Source organism: Hippocampus guttulatus, chromosome 10, assembly GCF_054856545.1.
Source record: "Hippocampus guttulatus isolate MCC_2025c chromosome 10, RoL_Hgut_1.0, whole genome shotgun sequence".
Taxonomy (NCBI): domain Eukaryota; kingdom Metazoa; phylum Chordata; class Actinopteri; order Syngnathiformes; family Syngnathidae; genus Hippocampus; species Hippocampus guttulatus.
The window spans coordinates 19,537,416-19,555,753 of record NC_141270.1 but is presented as its reverse complement, the minus strand read 5'-3'; the positions used below and the strand labels follow the sequence as shown (position 1 = coordinate 19,555,753).

Below are 18,338 nucleotides of genomic sequence, written 5' to 3'. Positions count from 1 at the left end.
TGGAAAGGTTTAAAGTCACCATTAGATTTGAAGTGTTATTTTAATTCAGCACACAAACACAGAAAATATGTTTTCAAGATGACAGTGTTCCCTCGCTACTTTGCAGTTCAGTTATTGCGGATTCACTCTATTTCTTTTTTTTACTCTTAACTTAATGTATTGCAGTTTCACATTGCTATTTTCAAAACAAGTCAAGTACAACTTTATTGTCAAATGTGCTGTCTGTGTAACATACAGCACAGATGAAATTTCCTCCTTCTTAACAGACAACAAGAGGAGCCGCTGCGGGTGCCCGCGCCGCCATCAAAAGAACACGTAACACAAAATGACAAAATAATACAACACAACACATAAAACAGACGACAGTCGTGTCATCTTAACCACTTTTCCTCCATTCACTTTGATGTTTGAAGCAGTAATAGATGAAAGAGGTTTGAATCATAGTGTTTAGCCACACGTTCTTGCTATTCTTTCTCTTTCTATGTCAGACCAGTCAAAATAATGCATTTTTTAAGTGGGAAATGTGTTTTAGAATCCAAACCTGGGTTGGGGGAGGGATGCTTTGGAGAGAAACAAAGATAGGGACCACAGGTAAATCAGGGCCTCTGTGTTTTTCCCCTCCTATTTGTTGTGTGCTTGTTTGTGTGTTTATTGAACATATACACAGATGACAGGAAATATTTCAGTATCAAGTAAAACGCTTTAAAGCAGAAAAAAACAAATGGTCATAATTAAGCACTGCTACATGTTTACAAGAGGAGTAGGAAGAAGTAAAGAATTTATCTAGTCCTAGTCCTTGTTTGTGTGTATTTTGACTTGTTTCATATTAATACAATAACGGGTTATTCATGTGGTACATCCCAACAAGAAAAGGAAAAAAAGTCAATACATCAACCTGCCCATATGCAGTATACAACTGCACTTACAACTATGCGTACATATGATTTTTATTGTATTGTGTACATATGCCGACAGCATATGTACATGCAGTACTTTAGCACACGCTCTGGCACATTTATATATCGTTACAATCTCATACACAAATTCAATATTTCATTACATTACACTCAATCAAGCAAAAAAAGGCATTTAAGCAATTTACCACAAAAGGAGGCAAAGGGAAACCCATTGATCATGATTATAATCACACAAAATATTGGGTGAGTATTTAATGTAATTTTCTGGATTATACATACATATATAGCGCCGATGCGGATTTGGAACTGGGAGTCGCGGCTTGGAGTTTGAAGCGGATTACGTGGGACAGGAGAAGTGAATGAATCTCTTTTCGTCAATGGACGCTACAGCTTCGTGTTTGCTTTCAAAACTTCGCTTGTAGCAGACGTGTGCACATTTTCAGCATGACGTCTCTGATCCACTGGTGAAAGGACACTTTGATCCTCTCCTATTTCATCTATAACTGCTTCAGACAACAAAATGTATGCAGAAAAGTGGTGAAGATTGCACGACTGTCTGTGTCCTATGTGTTGTGTTGTGTTATTTTTGTTATTTTGACTTCAAAATGGCGCCGCGAGAGTGGCTGCCTTTCCAGCAGCTCCTATATTTTGTTGTTCTACTTCTTCCTTTCATAACTTTGCTGCTGTGAATTGGGAATTTCTCCATTGCGAGACTAAAAGGTTTTCTTATCTTATACATACATACACATATATATACAGTATATATATATATACATACATATATATACTGTATATATATATATATATATACATATTTCAATGCTACAAATCATTTAGAGGTGCTTAAAACATTCTAGAGAGAGTTCAGCCCCCTTAAAATAGGGCTAACGACGCCACTGGTCATACCCCACCTCACACCCCAAAATAAGTACCGGTAAATTAAAAAAGATAACATTCATGGACATTCTAGCACAAGCAATATGGACCATAGAGCCACCTCAAAAAACTCCATGATGGTGCCATCATGTTCTGATCATCTTCCTCAAGGTCCCCTTATATAGTACAGTATTCGTACACTTTACTGCAGCGGTGTCAAACTTATTTGACATTGTGGGCCACATACGGCCTCGGCAGATGTCAAGTGGGCCGGACCATTAAAATTATACCATACAAAAAATATCCAAAATATCATGTCTTTCCTTTGTTTTGGTTTTGTGAAGCGCAAAAACATTTGGAAAATGTTGACATTTCATGAACATATCTTTTATAAAACATTTCACGAAACACCTTGATTTCCTTTGACAAATGTGCAATTTACTTTGATCATTTATGCATTGCAACTGATCCCACTGATTGTACAAAGGCACAAAACTTTGAACAAGTAATTGCTATTGAAAAATATAGTCATGCATTTTAAGATGAAACGAGATTTCTAAAGAAAGGAAATTTTGAACCATTTACACATGTGCAAATAAAATCTAAATGTAATTCCTGCCTGCACTTTACAAACTAAAGAGAAAGCAGTATGCCCCTAGTGGATAATCCATGAATTGCATTTTATTAAAATTGTCTTTTATGCATTTTTTTCACATTTAAATTGTCCTGCGGGCCTGATCAATCCTCCTCGAGGGCCGGTTCCGGCCCGCGGGCCGTATGTTTGACACTTTGCTTTACTCTATACAGTATGGGTCATGTTCATATAGTTCAATTACTAACAGACACTATTACAGTTTAGTTTTTGTAATTTGTGAGCTATTGGGAATTATTTTTCATCCAATGCATGATTATCAAATGATGTGTTTTTTTGAATAGCCACTGAGCACGCCCCATAACCCTTGGGAAGATAAACGGAAAATGGATGGATGGATGGATGGATGGATGGATGATTGAAAGGAGTATTAAAAACGTACAATATTTCACAGATACAGATTTCAAAATGACAAAGAAAGTGCTTCTTTCCCATAAAATGCCACTTCCTGTTCTGGGAAGTTCACTGTGAAGATGTTGAACACTCTTTACTGAAGAGTTGCACACAAAACAATGCGATACAAATTGACAGAATATTTCAGGGATTGGCAAATCATATGCATACAAAAAAGTCATTAAATGGAATGTACATTAGATATACTTCCAGGCCTCATGTCAATGAACATAGTTATCACAGGGATCAAACAATCTGTGAAGCATCAACCAACTCAGTCAGCACAAGTGAATGTGTAACGAGTCACGTGTCGATATTCTTCGCCAGGATGAAGAAGGCAGCCAGGAAATGAAGCCTAATAAAAGACACAAAGCGACTGTTATTATTTTATTGCGACTGAATATTAGTGCACTTTTGAGGTTGTTCCACCAAGCCACTTTTGCATACAAGGTGGAGGTGTGTGCAGGTAATAATGGAAGAAAAAAATAACAGGACTATCTTTTTGGTGATTATTTATTTGAGACTTGATTTTGTCTTTGTTCTGGATGACTCAAACTGACACTAGAGAACAGACATTCAATGCGGCTTGAACACACAAATTCCAACTATGAAACGATATTTACAACAGATGAGATGGGCTGACACAATGTTGATTAGGTCCATACGATTATAGTATTCAGCAACGAAGGTAAAAGTCCAGTTAAAAGCCATGGCACGGTTGTTATCAGTCTCCGGTAGTGCCCCAGCTCTTGGACCGGGTGACCGCCGAGCCAGCGGCTTTGAATCAAGTGAATGGGACCCAGCGAGCGCTGTGTGCGCTTATGAGACTTTTTACCCCAAGTTTCAATATTTAGAAATAAATATTGTTTTTGGACTCAAGGAGACTTTGGCTGGTTGAACGTGAAATTGGGCGCAGCTGAAAGCTTGGTTCAAATAAACCTCTGGGAATACTAAAGCCGTGTTAACAAATTGCTAACAAATTGCTCACTGACACTTCATCGTTATTGTATTTGGGGCAGTGTTCAATGTGGATCTAATTTTGCTGATATCAGACTATACAGGTCAATTTTTCACCCCGATATCGGTCTGGTCCTTTAATTAACGGCGCATCGCTAATATTTTTTGCTTCATAAAGATGAACTCTTGAGAAAAGGACCTTGAAAAAAAAATTTGCAAAACGCAATTGCAATTTTGTGTGATGGGGGGGGGGGGCGGGGGGTTACAATTAGATTATTTTCAATAACTGCTCAGCTCTGGTCAAAAGGTGATTCTAGTATTTGAATTTATCCTCAATCATCATGAATATTTGATCACTCCTCTGAAAAATTTCTTTGGACACCAATTTTGAGGGTCTCGTTTAACACAGTACGATAGCGAGTCTGCTCAACTTCATTTCCTGGTACTACAAATTGATCATTTCAAGTAGCGCATTACAAACAGCGTTGCATTTAATAGAGCTCACAATGTGTTCTTCTGAGTGAATTGCATACCTGGTTGACAGCATTCGGCCAATTCTGTGTCTCCAAACAGAAAGAGCAGTGTTTCCCATATTGAACTCCACCTTTACCGATGATAGAGCCATCCAAGACGTTAGCTGTATAGAATTGGATTCCTGGTTGGCTGGTTGAAACCTCTAAAATGCGACCGCTGGCTGAGTGAGAAACCCTGAAATTACAGGGTGGCAATGTGAGACAAACAAATGTCGAGGATGTGTCTGCGTTTTTCATAACGATGAGGCTAACCTAGCAGCAACCCTCTCAGTCCATGGCTCTCCAGGTGACGACAGACAAAAGTTGTGGTCAAATCCCCCACCTGGAACTTTCTTTAGCAGAGGACCAATCAGAACAGCTTGCCTGAGGTCAAAGGGTGAGCCATCCACGACTTTGATTTCACCTGGAGATGGAACAAAAATGTTTACTTTCTGAATGGTAAATCTAAATGAAGAACCTGGTGAATGACGAAACAATGTTTTCATCCTACAATAGTCGGTTTGACGGTTTACCCTGGTTTTAAAAAGTCAAAGTTTCGATTACCGCTAAAATTGTCAGTCACCGGGAATTATGTTTTCTTTTGGTTTTTGCGGGGACTTGTAAGCAGCTGCAATACGATTGGCTGTTTGCAGAGATCACTTAACGAGTCGCCTCTCTAAAGTTAATGACGAGAGGTTCTGCCTCTCCCCACCCACCCCTTCTGGGACATTGTGACGTACTCAGAAAAATGAAAACATAAGAATGTCATTTCTTTATTTCCTTCTTTCTTTCCTAAAGGGGACAGTATTCTCTCTCTCTCTCAGAGAATATAGAATATATGAGAATATACTGTATGTTCAGAGAGAGAGAGAGACAGGTTGACATCCTGAAGCCTAAATGAACATTAATTCCATCATGCAACTAATCCAGATGAAGAAACATGCAACTTCAGAAAACCAGCTCAGCTCGGCCTGAAAATGCATTTAAAGCAATAAAAACTGAAATTTAGTGTCAGACCTAAACAAAAGGCTTTATGCACACATTTCAAAATGTCACATTTAAAAAAAAAAGACATCTTAAAGCTGTAATTTTAATAACGTGAGACAGAAGATTTTGGGCTAACGGTTCTCAAACCGTGCAAACATATCAGCCCATGCCTACTGAACAGCAAACCAACAGTATGTACAAGAACTCATTTTGCGCATTTTTTTTTCACAAAAATCAAATCCATTAAAAAAATTCTAAACTATTCCTGTAGCTAATTTTGCCCCGCATGTCATTCCGAATCTGCCAAAAATTATTTTACATACTCACGTTCTAAATGATGTCTGCTATCTAGAGGTGACTAGAGATATTACGATTCAAAACCATACAGTGAACCCCCGCTATTAGGGAGTGATTTTAAGACCCAAAAAATATTTTTAAAATGGAGAGAGACCTTCAATATGCAATTACCATGAAAATGGAGGGTTGCCCCCATTTTCAAATTAAAATATTGAAAAAAAAAATCTGGGAATGGCTACTCCGCAGATGCAGGTAGAGTTTATAATTGCACTTTGTTTTGGTGGTAACTAATTGAGGGGCCACGAAGAGCCGCTGCCAGTTGCCCATCCCTGTTTTATACTCAATTTATTTGTTGAGCCTTGCTCATCCAGGGTGAAACTCGCGGTCTGAGCCAAGCAAATTAAAGTTTAGATCAACTACAAGTAACTATTGAGCGTGATCATTTTCGTATCTGCTATAATCTGCAAGAAATTTTGGGTTGCATTTTACAGACAACTATTAAATGGTTTTACCTGTGGGAATAGACGTGCCATCCACTGGCAAGTAAGAATGAGCAATGATGGACACTTCATGGTCGTAGATATTATCTGCAGCCTGTACAAACACACAAAACATAACTTGAAAATTCACAATTTGGTGAAGTCCATGGGCTCCAAAGTTCAGGCTGCCAATGCAAATGCTTTCCATCCAAGTATTAAGATGATTAATCTGGTTATATCCAGCAACACAGAATTTCATTGGAAACCCTGCAATGGTTTGGTACTCATCTTTTTTTTACTCCCACTACAGCATGGACAAAAGAGGAATAGATAGATGACTGACTTTCAACAATCAGTACAATGAAGCTGCACTTTAAGTTTTCATGCGGTTATATTTTTGTTCCACAAGTATTGAAACCTAGTTTAACAAAACAACACTCTTTAAACACTGGAAAACAAATTAGACTTCAAGAATTAGCATCTATTTACTGCTACTGAAAAGTCTATACTATACAGTATAACTAAATATGTATTGTATTGTATTGTTCCTCGCTGCTGATATGAATCTATTATGGCTGGCGGGGGTCGGGGTTAGCGTCAAATTGTTAGCTTTTGGCTAACGTCTGTCTTGTCCGCTAGCTTCCACTATGAATGCTTGAGCACTACGTCACTGGAGTATCTGCAATTTGCGTATTGTCGAACATACACGTCAATTAATTATCAATGAACTCTTTTCAGCTCGTTTGCGGAATTATTTGTAACAATCAGTCTTTAGATTTAAAATAGGTCCTCGAACATGTATTTTTACCTTTCCAGCAAGGTTGAAATAGGAGTGGTTGGTGAGATTGATTGGCGTTGTTTTAGAAGACTGGGCTTGATACTCTGCAGTTAGTGTTTCCCCCTGTACAGAATACAGAAATAGTGAAAAATTATTCAACATTTAGGAACACAAATCAGTTTACGTATTGAAAATTGTGGTTTTAAACTCAAGGAATACATTTACCCGATTGTTGGCCTGAAATCCTAGTCGGATCAGCATTGATTAAAAAAAAAAACATTTGATTTTATAAGTCTACACACACACACACACGCGCGCGCACACACACACACACACTTGAAATGCCAGTTTTTTTTTTAAATTGTCACCTCCCCACCACTACCATCATTATTGTGAACGATTGCATGAACAATTTGATTGAGGTACTAAATGGAATCTTTGTGTGTGTGTGTGTGTGTGTGTGTGTGTGTGTGTGTGTGTGTGTGTGTGTGTGTGTGTGTGTGTGTGTGTGTGTGTGTGTGCATACATGGATGGAAAACAGGCAAGACATCGGCCCGTGAGGACCGGAGATGGACATGCCTGATCTATATAATTCAAGTTTAAGAACATAATCAGACATGAAAGACAACATGAAACAAATATAATTTTCTCAAACTTTCCTTGATTTTCACATACGTATTTGCATAATATGCATAATTTGCATATGAAAGGATCGCTGCAATAACGATTGCCATCTTCCATGATATTTCATCCAAAATGAAAGAATAATGTAAGAGCAGGAAAAGTATGTCATCAAAGTTGCAGCATAAAGAAAATACCAATGTGTGTGTGTTTGTTTGTATGTATGTATATATATATATATATATATATATATATATTAGAGCTGTCAAACGATTAAAATATTTAATCTAATTAAAACGCAACTGTCATAATTAACTCAAATGGACTAAAAATTAATCGTGATTACTCATGCATTTTTTATCGTTTCTGAATTTCCTTTTATATTTTTTGTCCTATTTTCCCCCATTTTAATGCTCTCATCAACATGGAATCATTAATCAGTTTTCTATGTGCAAAATGCAAATATTTACTGAAATAATTTCCATTTTCAATTTTACATGAACATTTTTCACTTGGAGCAGTTATTCACACATAATCTCTCACACAATATTACTGTCCATCAACAACAGTGAAAAAAATGTTTTGTCACACAACAGCTGCTTTAACGGCTCTTTTTATGGAATCAAAACAGAGCAATATAAAATTATAAAGTGCACATCTAAGGTAAACTAGTACTCAGCCTATAGTGGATTTAAGCCATGGTTGCATACTTCGTTTTTCTCAAGTTTGCTTTGAACACAGCAGTCAGGCTATGTTGATTCTGTTGGTCCTTCTTGCGCGCAAGTTTCTCTACGGTTTTGTGTAGACATCATTTCAGATGACTACAGTTTGTTAGATGACAACACGGGAGACGTTTTATTTTCAGTATGGTCGCTACGACTGCACCGCTGAACTCTCGACGTGCCTCAGCGCACCGTCGCTGTCAGACGAACAAAGAGAAGCTCCACCCCCATTATTTATATGGACACGGAACACGATAACCTTCCACACAAAATAGTTCCAAACAAGTAACAATCGCATCAGTGGCATACATCGAACTGAACAGAATGCCTGCTCTTTATTCACCAGAGGCTCATCAACCTAGTCTCTTATTTCTCTCCCGAAACAGTGTCTTCTCCCGCTTGGTGTAACTTAGCCTTCTCCGCTACGTACAATTTCTGTTCATAGCTTGTAATGGAGGCTCTCGCTGGCAATCCGTAGTGGAGTCGTTAGATGCAATGCGAATGATTTCAGCTTGAGTCTGGCTGTGGACAATGTTGACAGCCTTGCATGCAGTAGCCATACATTTAGCTATGGCTTCAGCAAATTTGTTCTTCGTCGTTTTATCCATTTTCTTCGCTTTGAAATGATCCATAGCTTTCTGTCTTAGACGAGGGGGCGGAGTACTCACATCAGCTGTGTGCTTAGCCATTAAGTGGTATTTCAGACTCTACGTGCTATGATGATAGCACAATTTACTACTGCAAAACATCCAGGTAACTTTGGTCTTGTCAGTGGAACAATCTGGCAACTTTTTAAAAGTAAACTTTCCATTCATAAACTCTTTAAGTATCCGTTTTCGGTGTCTCGCGCTGCCGTGGCTGGCAAAACAAACATGTGCGTGGACCTGTGCAGCGCGCTTGTTGTTTTGTTTCTGGTTTATTTATAGAGCAACGTAACATCCGATGTGACGTGTGCCGCGTTAATCTCGCGAGAAAAAATTTAATCCCGTTAAAATTCATTTAAATGAATGCCAGTAAAAACGCGCTAAACTGACAGCTCTAATATATATAAAATATAACTTGCGTTAAATTAGCACTTTTTTAAGACAAAAATATGAATTATCTAATAAACTAGAGCCCGTTTAGAAACACAACGAGTTTGTCATTTTCGGATTCAGCGACATCAAAATGCGCTTCAATCGCTGGACCTTTCTCTGCACAAAAATGTTGATCAGTGTACTTGGAAATCAAATTGCAGGCATACCAAACCGCCAGTTGGCAAGACATTCGCACCACTACTTGCAAATTGAAGCAGTTTGTAGTTTAATCTGGTAAATGTTCAATCTTGGAGCAGAGCAGTTTGTCGTGATACTGTGGCGTAACCACTATCTAGTTGTTTACCTGCAGTGTGTAGGTAACAGAGACCAGTAACGTTCCAGGGTAGCCCTGGTCTCCATCTGGACTGGTAAGACACAATTTCACCCCATCTTTCACTGCTGTAGCAATCCAAATTGCCTAAACAGAGAACCATACGATAGATGATCACAATTCAGCAAGGTACAAGTACTGAAAAGAAAAATTCACAAAACAAAGCAATGCAGTGCAGAAAAGTCACATAGGGGTCGGGGCCCGCCCACCAAGTTGTTTGTGCCTCCTCACTTGAGGCACAAGTTCTAAAAAAAAAAACCCAACTATTTTTTTAACCCTTTCATGGACCCTGCAGCCTGATAACCTGATAAGCTGTCCACTGTAGAAACCGCTGTCCAGGACAGAGTTAATAATGGTAACTATTTTGTGATGAAGAAACAATGGTATGATTTTGTGTGTTTGAAGGAAATCTAATCTGCAACATCTTTATCAACAAGACATACAGTATGTTTCAAAAATAAGCATAAAAACAATAAACCTGCATTTGTTATATATAACACATAACATTGAATACAAAAAAATTATTCTTTATCAATAAGTCCCCTTTAGAGAGGCATTTTAAATGTTAAATATCAGGAGCAAATCATTCAGCAAAATATTCAGAACCTTTATAGCACCTTTACATTCTTTTCATCTGTCATCTGCGCTCTAATGAGACACATACAGTACTGACACCATGGCCACAGAGGTTAATTGTCTCCCCGGGAAAACAAGTTGAAGCGCACATACCTGCATACCATTTTATTGGGGGGCTTACGAAATAACTGAAAATATTTACTGAGCATTTTGTTAATGTTAATTTTCAAATGTTCCAAGGTCCTGCTCAAATGCTTTTGCTTGCTAGATGCCACAAAACAAAATCCCTGTTCTGCTTGAATTGCAAAGTGCTGCTGAAATTTTTTGCACAACACAAAGGCTGTTTATGGATTTTTTTATGATATTTTTGGAATGCCTTACAACAGATGCCAAGTTTCAATTGCGTTTCATTTATTTGTATTTTTTATGTTTTCATATTTTGTTATTTTATTTTTAATTAGTGTTTGTTTTACTGGAAATGTTTCTAGATAAGAGAATAATGTTTGCTACTACGTACAATATTAATTTGAAAAAATAAAAACGTTAATTAAAAAAAGAAAAGAGACCAAATGCGTGTTCATTATTAATGAAAATGTCTTATTTTCTTATGTAAACAAATTGTTCTGGATCTAAGCAAAAATATATTTTAATTGAATACGTGAATATTCTATAACATTTTCCAAATAGTAAAATATTTTATAAATAGCTAGCTAGCTAGATAGAATATAATTCGTAACTGATCTAACAAATATTCGATAGATAGGAAATGTGGAATAAAAGAAAAAGATTCAATTGATAGAGATCAGACCTGAGTAGAGCTTTCCATTTTTATTTAGATTTTTTTTTTCTTAATCTCAAAATTAGTGTACAGTTACTTAGAATTCTCTGTACAGCATGGGGACAAAAAGTAGAAGTAAATTGAATGAACAAATAGAAATAAAGAAAACCGTCTTTTAACCGAGCACATCTGATTACTGATTAAGTCTGATGGAGTGAGTTATGTAGTTTGTATTTTGTCTTACCTTATTGAAGCCACGGAGGCCTCCATGTAGAGCATGAGGTCCATTGTTGATCTCTAATTGGTATGTTTTTCCCTCGACTACAAAACGTCCTTGAGCAATCCTGTTGGCGACACGGCCAACCACAGCTCCAAAGAACCGCTTGTCTGACACGTAACCTGGCAACAGCAGACAGGTGTGTTGGTTAAGTCATACAATCCAGTTTGTCTTCCATGCTTGAACACATTTTAAAGCAGTCATGCACGAACCCTAACCACACAATATATCTCACTTATATAGCCCGACCGCTTACCTTCCAGGTCATCATAACCCAAGACAACATCCTCCATCTGACCGTCTCTGCCCTTGCTACGAACAGACCTAATGATCGCCCCCAGTGTCAGGACCTCCACTTTCACTTGAGAGGACTGGAGCGTCCACAGATCCACCTTGCTGGACAACTGCCCCCATGGCTGACTTCTGACTTGCGTCATCTTATTCACACAAGATGTGGCTGCGTCTGCAAACATGGGAAATACATGTTTTTATTGGAATATAATTACCCCATGATAAATATTTAGAATAACTGTTACTATTAGGGTTGCAAAATTATATGAAAGTTCGAACCTTTAACTGGAATAAGGCAAAAATTGATCATGCTTTTTTTTAATTTGCAAAATTAATAGGACTTTTTGGAGATTGGAGAGGGGCTGTTCCCATTTACATTTTGAATGGGACTTTGTTGGTTTTTTTTTTGATGAGATGTGCATTTTTTGTCAACTGGGTTGCGCTGAAGGATGGGTAGTATATACTGTAACTCAACATTCACATTTTTGTTGTTCGATAAAATCTTCATCACTGCATGTTCTACTTGCAAATAAATCCATTGAAGCGACATACTTTTTAACCCCATTACATGAATATCATATGACATATCCCAGCCGAACATGCCATCGGAAATTTACGTGGAATTTTCCTCCCCAAGCAACCCTAATTGTTATTATCATTTATATGCCCTTATATTTGAGTGAAGTCCCTGATTGTGTTTGATATAAAGTCTCAAAACGTTCTGAAATACTGTATGTGCTCACAACACAGATGCATTGGCACAAACAACATTATGCTCAGTGATCAAAGCTGTCGCAATATGGCAGGAAACCCAGGCAATCGGTTCGGACCCTGAGAGACAGGAAACATTATTCGAGCATATATACCAAAGGCACTGCAACGACACTTGGGGAATCCCTTGCAGAGGGCTTCTCATGAGATGTTCTTGGCTGGTGGCTCAAAGAGGGCCCCCCAGAGATGGCTGATATTGGTCGATATCAACGACACACCAGGAATCCCTAATTTGACACTACAATGACAGATTCAGGAATCTCTCTCATTAGCCCCCTTACTCACACAACTCTAAGTACGGTAGTAGTTGTCAAAACACTCCAGAAAAACATAACAGAGTAAACTTACATTACATTGAGGTCAGCGAAAATGTTTCTTGAGTCAAGTCACACTAAGCTTTGAAGTATTTTACTACGCTTTGATAGCTAACATTTGTCAAGGGGCAGAGCAGTTAATAGCATGACATAATAAAGAATTTTCCCCGAAAAACTTGCCTGGTGTTACCGTATAAAAGTCGACTGGGTTCATAACAGAAAAAATCATTTTAGTCAGTATTGTAGTGTTTACATAATTTATTGGGAGGCCCATTAAGATAGCAAATTTTTCCAGATGCTATATTTACCCATAAACTACCACGATAAGCAAATAAAAAGGGGTGGAAAATATCACTCACCACGAGCTGTGACGTTTGTATTCCGACAAGCATGAATGTTATAACAGTACAGTAATGACACAGTGCAATGTAATACAATACAATACAACTTTATTATGTTGCGCTTTCACAACAGCTGCAGCTGTAACAAGGCGCTTTATAGAAAATTTTACATGAAATAACAATAATATAACAGACCACATAACATAAAACGTTGCAACTTATTTTGGTGCTCACCATTCCTTTTGTGTTAAATATCTTTGTATCATTTTTAAAGTGTGTTTAAAGACCTAAAAGCAAATTAATTGCTATAAATCCTATGATCCTACAGCCCTACTCTCATCCTGTTTTTCCTTTGCTCTGACTGTCTCTATAATAAGCCGCTCTAATTGCCCCAAGGGAAAATTCAGTAAAGAGTGGGAAAGGATAAAACACTTAATGTAAAGAAATTAAATGTGGCTTAATGTCTGAAAATGACGACCAATCGCGATCAGCATTCACATGCACATCTCTACTTATGCCTACTTCAACCTGTGAAAATATCAACTCAATCGCCACTGTATTTTGCATTTTATGGGCATTAACCTATTTCCTCTTCATAAATGTTCACTATAGAGAAAAGACTTAATGTCTCTTAATGGAAGAAAAGTAAAACCAATCGCTACCAAAATTCATGTGCACGCCCCCACCCATGCCCACGTTAATGTCTGAAAATATCAAACAATCACACCAATATTTGAGATTTTATGGACATTACTGTCTTCCTCTTCATAGGCGTAGGACACTCAAGCTTCACATGCAAAATGCTTAATGTTCATCAACTCTAAAATATTGAAGTGATTGTTTTGATATTTTTAGCGATCGATTTGGGCATAAATAGAAATGTGCACGTGAACTTTGGTGGCGATTGGTTGCAGTTTTCCAACAATAAGCCACATTCAGCTTTTTCTCTACAGTAAACAACTATGGGGAGTAAAAAGTTTAAAATCCACCTATTTTCAGAGGTTGAGGTGGGCGTGGAGATGTGCGTGCGAATTTTGGTGGCGATTGGTCATGGTTTTTCAAACATTATTTTTTACCCTATTTGAACGATCCGCCCTTGGTCCACGATCTGGGTACCCTTCCGGCATCGTTCAATCGTCTTCTGTCACCGATCTTTTAAAGCGCTTCGGTCCCAGTCCCCCCGCACACCCCTCCAAAAAAAAAAAGCATCCGTGCCTGACGCCGTGGGAGAGAGGCTAACGATAGAGTATTACCCGTCACAAGGGGGGCACTACTGATCCCATCTTGAATGGTGCCTTTTGCGACAACTGCAAGCAAGTATTATCGTAGACAAAATTTACATTACATGTACAGACGCCGTAATGAGTACGTCAACACCGTAGCCGTATTGGACATGGCAAATTGTGAATATGCTTCCTCCTTGGAGATGTATCATCAAACAAAGACTCAGTGGATTAATACGGAATTATTGCTTTTGATCGTATATTATCCAATCTCAGTTTTACAATATTATTTGCCGAATTTATGGTTAATATTAATGCCACATACATACAATATGGCGGATATATCGCTTTGACCCGGTTCAACAATCGTCTGTTACAGAATTGACAAGATAAAGGAAAAGAATATTTGTATTCAATTTAGATTTCCAAAGACTTTATGGCTCCCATGAAATTAACAGTTCAAATGCCTCTTTTGTTGCTGACACTATTGTAATATGTCCTTCCTCACTTGCAGTACACGGCGCAGTGACGCAACATGACAGTCTAAACCTGTCAACACACACACACACAAACTACAGCCAGCTTTCTTAAATGGCTGGATCGATAGTTTGTGAAATGGGTGTCCGACTGTCCGAAGGTGCAGTCCTTTATTTTCTCTGACTGTACACTCGGGGTCAGTGTTGCTATAAAAATACTGTTGAGATGAAAACCGAAGGTTCTCAACAGACCAAGGCGACCAAGTGAATCGTACGAACTGGTGTTGTGCTATTCGTAGCCTGTTAAGAAAATACGGTGTTTGGCTCAACTCTGGCCTTGTTATTTTGACTCCCGAAACCACATACTTAACTCGGTTTGGAACGATTAAAGGGACGGACGAAACCCGACTTCTGCCCTTAAAAACAACAATAACAACAACAACTCCCCCAAAATGGGCGTCTGTCCGCAACCTCCGTCTCAGGGAAAGAATGCCCAACACTGACATTAATCGTTTGACTGTCCAGTAAAAAGCCGCGAGAACTTGTCAACTTGTAGTGTATCCATTGTTGATTAAGTCCCCACGATTGTACTACTGTATACACGAGAGAAGTTAAAAGCACAGTTAAAAAAAGAAAAGGCACGGCACATTTGTCATCACATTCTTACGTCCAAGCGCTCCCGCGGCCGCCTGTAGCCCCTTCCCACGAGGCGGGGCCACCACAATCGGGCGGGCTGAATCCGGGGACAGCGGCTCTCATTCTGGTAAATTGAACTCAGCCAGCTCTACGCGCACTCGTGAAAAAAATTACTCCAAGCTTCAATATGTATAATAAATATGTTTTTAGAGTCGATGAGACGCCTGCATAGTGCACACTCAAGGCCACACACTCAAATTTCACTGTTTGTCCAAAATGGGTATTCGCGTTGAGAGCTTTTCTACCTTCGGTACTCAAAGCTCTTCACATTCAGTTTTACATCATTTACTTACTGATGACGTCGAATGAGGAGCAAGTGGGTATCTTGCGCAAAGACACTTTGATAATTGTCGCAATGGCCGGGGATCGAACCATAATGATTATTTAGTTAATAAGGATGTAAGTTGAGGGGTTTGTTGTTTTTCAGTGGATAGCTCTACTTTACGAATGACAAAAGGAGAGATGGAATCCCTTAACGCAGTTTATTAAAAGGAGAAAAAAACGTCTGCACCTCCGAACGGATGAACGAGAACACCACCCCCTTTCAGTCACAAAAACACTTCCTGCTTCTCTTTAGCCAATCAGACGCAAGCAACATAAGAATGTTTCAGAAAGTATTCAATTGAATATAATTTAAGTAACTGACATAAAAGAATATATTGCTCAAATATAAAATAAAAATAATTGATAATTTAACATAAGCTTACATTCTTCCCCCTCCCACCAGAGAAATGTCCTCATTTCTAATTCGATCACTTAACCGTAAAATCCAGGTTAAAATAAATGAACATCATCATACAGGGGAGGAAAAAAGGCACCAGTAACATGTCAGAACAAAGTATTTGAAATTAACATGGCGGTGGCCTGGGCGTGTAAAGGAACTGGGACTTGAGGCCAATGCTGCAGGCAGAGCTGTAGACCTTCTGTCCACAGCAGCAGATCCGAAGGCAGAATTCAGCTTTTGAGTAACTTGTATTGTCTTGTCAGCTGGAGTGTGTGGAGATTGACGACTGGATATGAGAGAGGAACAGGACATCAGCGGGCATCCGTGCCTCCCGACCATGTATCAGGAAAAAGCGGGTGAATCCCGTGGAGGAGTGAGATCTGGTGTTATAGGCCAGGGCCGCCTGATTGAGGCAGTCGTCCCACTCTCCTTTAAAAACTGGTAAAGAATCAACGTTGAGGCATCCAGGTGAAGTAACATTTGCAGCAGCCACAGAAGTAGTAGCAGAATGAGCCATCTCAGTGGGTTGACAAATGGAAGCTCCAGTATCGGACATGGTGAGCTCAAAAAGGTTGAATAATGACGGTAATAATGTCCAAAAAGAAGGTAGGGGAAAAATAATAATAAAACTGCAGGAAACCTCAAAATCTCATCCAAAATACTGACTAGCAGCAGCCATTCAGTAGAGCGCAAAAATTAACGTGGCTAGCAAGATGACAATTAGCAAGAAAAAAATCGTTGCATAAAGAGTCAAAAAGCCACACAAAACATATGCCACCGCTGCCACCAATGTAAGTTGAGGGGTTCGTTGTTTTTCAGTGGATAGCTCTACTTTACGAATGACAAAAGGAGAGATGGAATCCCTTAATGCATTTTATTAAAAGGAGAAAAAAAACGTCTGCACCTCCGAACGGATGAACGAGAACACCACCCCCTTTCAGTCACAAAAACACTTCCTGCTTCTCTTTAGCCAATCAGACGCAAGGAACATAAGTATGTTTCAGAAAGTCCATCCATCCATCCATTTTCCGAACCGCTTGATCCTCACTAGGGTCGCGGGGGGTGCTGGAGCCTATCCCAGCCGTCTTCGGGCAGTAGGCGGGGGACACCCTGAATCAGTTGCCAGCCAATCGCAGGGCACACAGAGACGAACAACCATCCACGCCCACACTCACACCTAGGGACAATTTAGAGCGTCCAATCAGCCTGCCATGCATGTCTTTTGGAATGTGGGAGGAAACCGGAGTACCCGGAGAAAACCCACGCAGGCCCGGGGAGAACATGCAAACTCCACACAGGGAGGCCGGAGCTGGAATCGAACCTGGTACCTCTGCACTGTGAAGCCGACGTGCTAACCACTGGACTACCGGGCCGCTGTTTCAGAAAGTATTAAACAGAATATAATTTAAGTAACTAACATAAAAGAATGCTCAAATATAAAATGAAAATAATTGATAATTTAACATAAGCTTACAAGGACAACCGGAGTTTATGCGAGAGACGTCCTTCCATCAGATGACAGGTTTAACATATGTTCCCATTAAAACAGCAGAAACAAGCCACCACTTTGACCACATCAGCTTTGTGTTCAATTAAACAGTTCCAGATTTCACACTGGGTCCGTCAATTTGTGATATAGAACATAAATTGTTTTCTCAGCCCCGCTGTGTTCATATCATATCGGGCAAGCCCCTCTATAGTCCAGCGAGCGAAAAAATCATGGAGCCGTTCCTGTATAATCATACTTTTTGTTAAATTTTCGTTTTGTGGTCTTGGCATTTAATGTAAAATTAGAGTCTTTGTTCCATAGACAGGATTGTCAAACAAATGCTTGACAAATGGACGAATCGATAGGTTATATCATGTCAAAAAAAACGGTTAAGCTGGCAGAGGTAACCACTTTCCCTTTCGTCTCACCTTAAAATTGGAACCCCGGTCAAGACACAACTCACTTTCTTCGTTCTTGTAGTAGTTTAGGACATGACTTCCTTTTTCTCTTCCACTACGGTCTGTAAGGAAGTTTTCAAACAAGAATCGTTGACAACCCCCGGATATATTTATATGATGGACTCACTACTACCACCTACGTGCCGTATCGTGAAGTAAAGCCACCGGGGGCCATCTTGACTTGACTTGAAGACAGTGCATCGGTTTCTCCGCGGCGTTTTCTGTCTCAGCGGTGAAAATACCAAAATGCGAAGCGTACGAGTGTATCATTAAGTATATTCATATTTCATAGTTAAAAATGCAGTTATTAATTCCCACTTTTTGGT

At 39.1% G+C, this 18,338-nt stretch overlaps 1 protein-coding gene across 1 annotated transcript; it reads right to left on the bottom strand.

Annotated features, from left to right (window-relative positions):
- Positions 1 to 929: 929 nt before the first annotated feature.
- galm (galactose mutarotase) lies at positions 930 to 18,127 on the bottom strand. The gene is made up of 9 exons (XM_086122461.1): positions 17,983 to 18,127; positions 11,486 to 11,692; positions 11,197 to 11,351; positions 9,572 to 9,685; positions 6,879 to 6,971; positions 6,104 to 6,185; positions 4,581 to 4,731; positions 4,329 to 4,503; positions 930 to 3,193 (listed from the first exon to the last, which is right to left on the bottom strand). Exons 2-9 carry the CDS (start codon positions 11,664 to 11,666, stop codon positions 3,113 to 3,115), a joined length of 1,032 nt encoding a protein of 343 aa, XP_085978587.1. The 5' UTR covers positions 11,667 to 11,692; positions 17,983 to 18,127; the 3' UTR covers positions 930 to 3,112.
- Between the last annotated feature and the right edge of the window lie 211 nt (positions 18,128 to 18,338).

Coding starts and splice junctions, on each gene's coding strand:
- galm (XM_086122461.1), bottom strand. CDS start 11,666: ATGACGCAAGTCAGAAGTCAGCCATGGGGGCAGTTGTCCAGCAAGGTG. Junction 9,686..11,196: donor GCCTCCGTGGCTTCAATAAG/GTAAGACAAAAT, acceptor TTCTCTGTTTAG/GCAATTTGGATTGCTACAGC. Junction 3,194..4,328: donor GGCCGAATGCTGTCAACCAG/GTATGCAATTCA, acceptor GTCTTTTATTAG/GCTTCATTTCCTGGCTGCCT.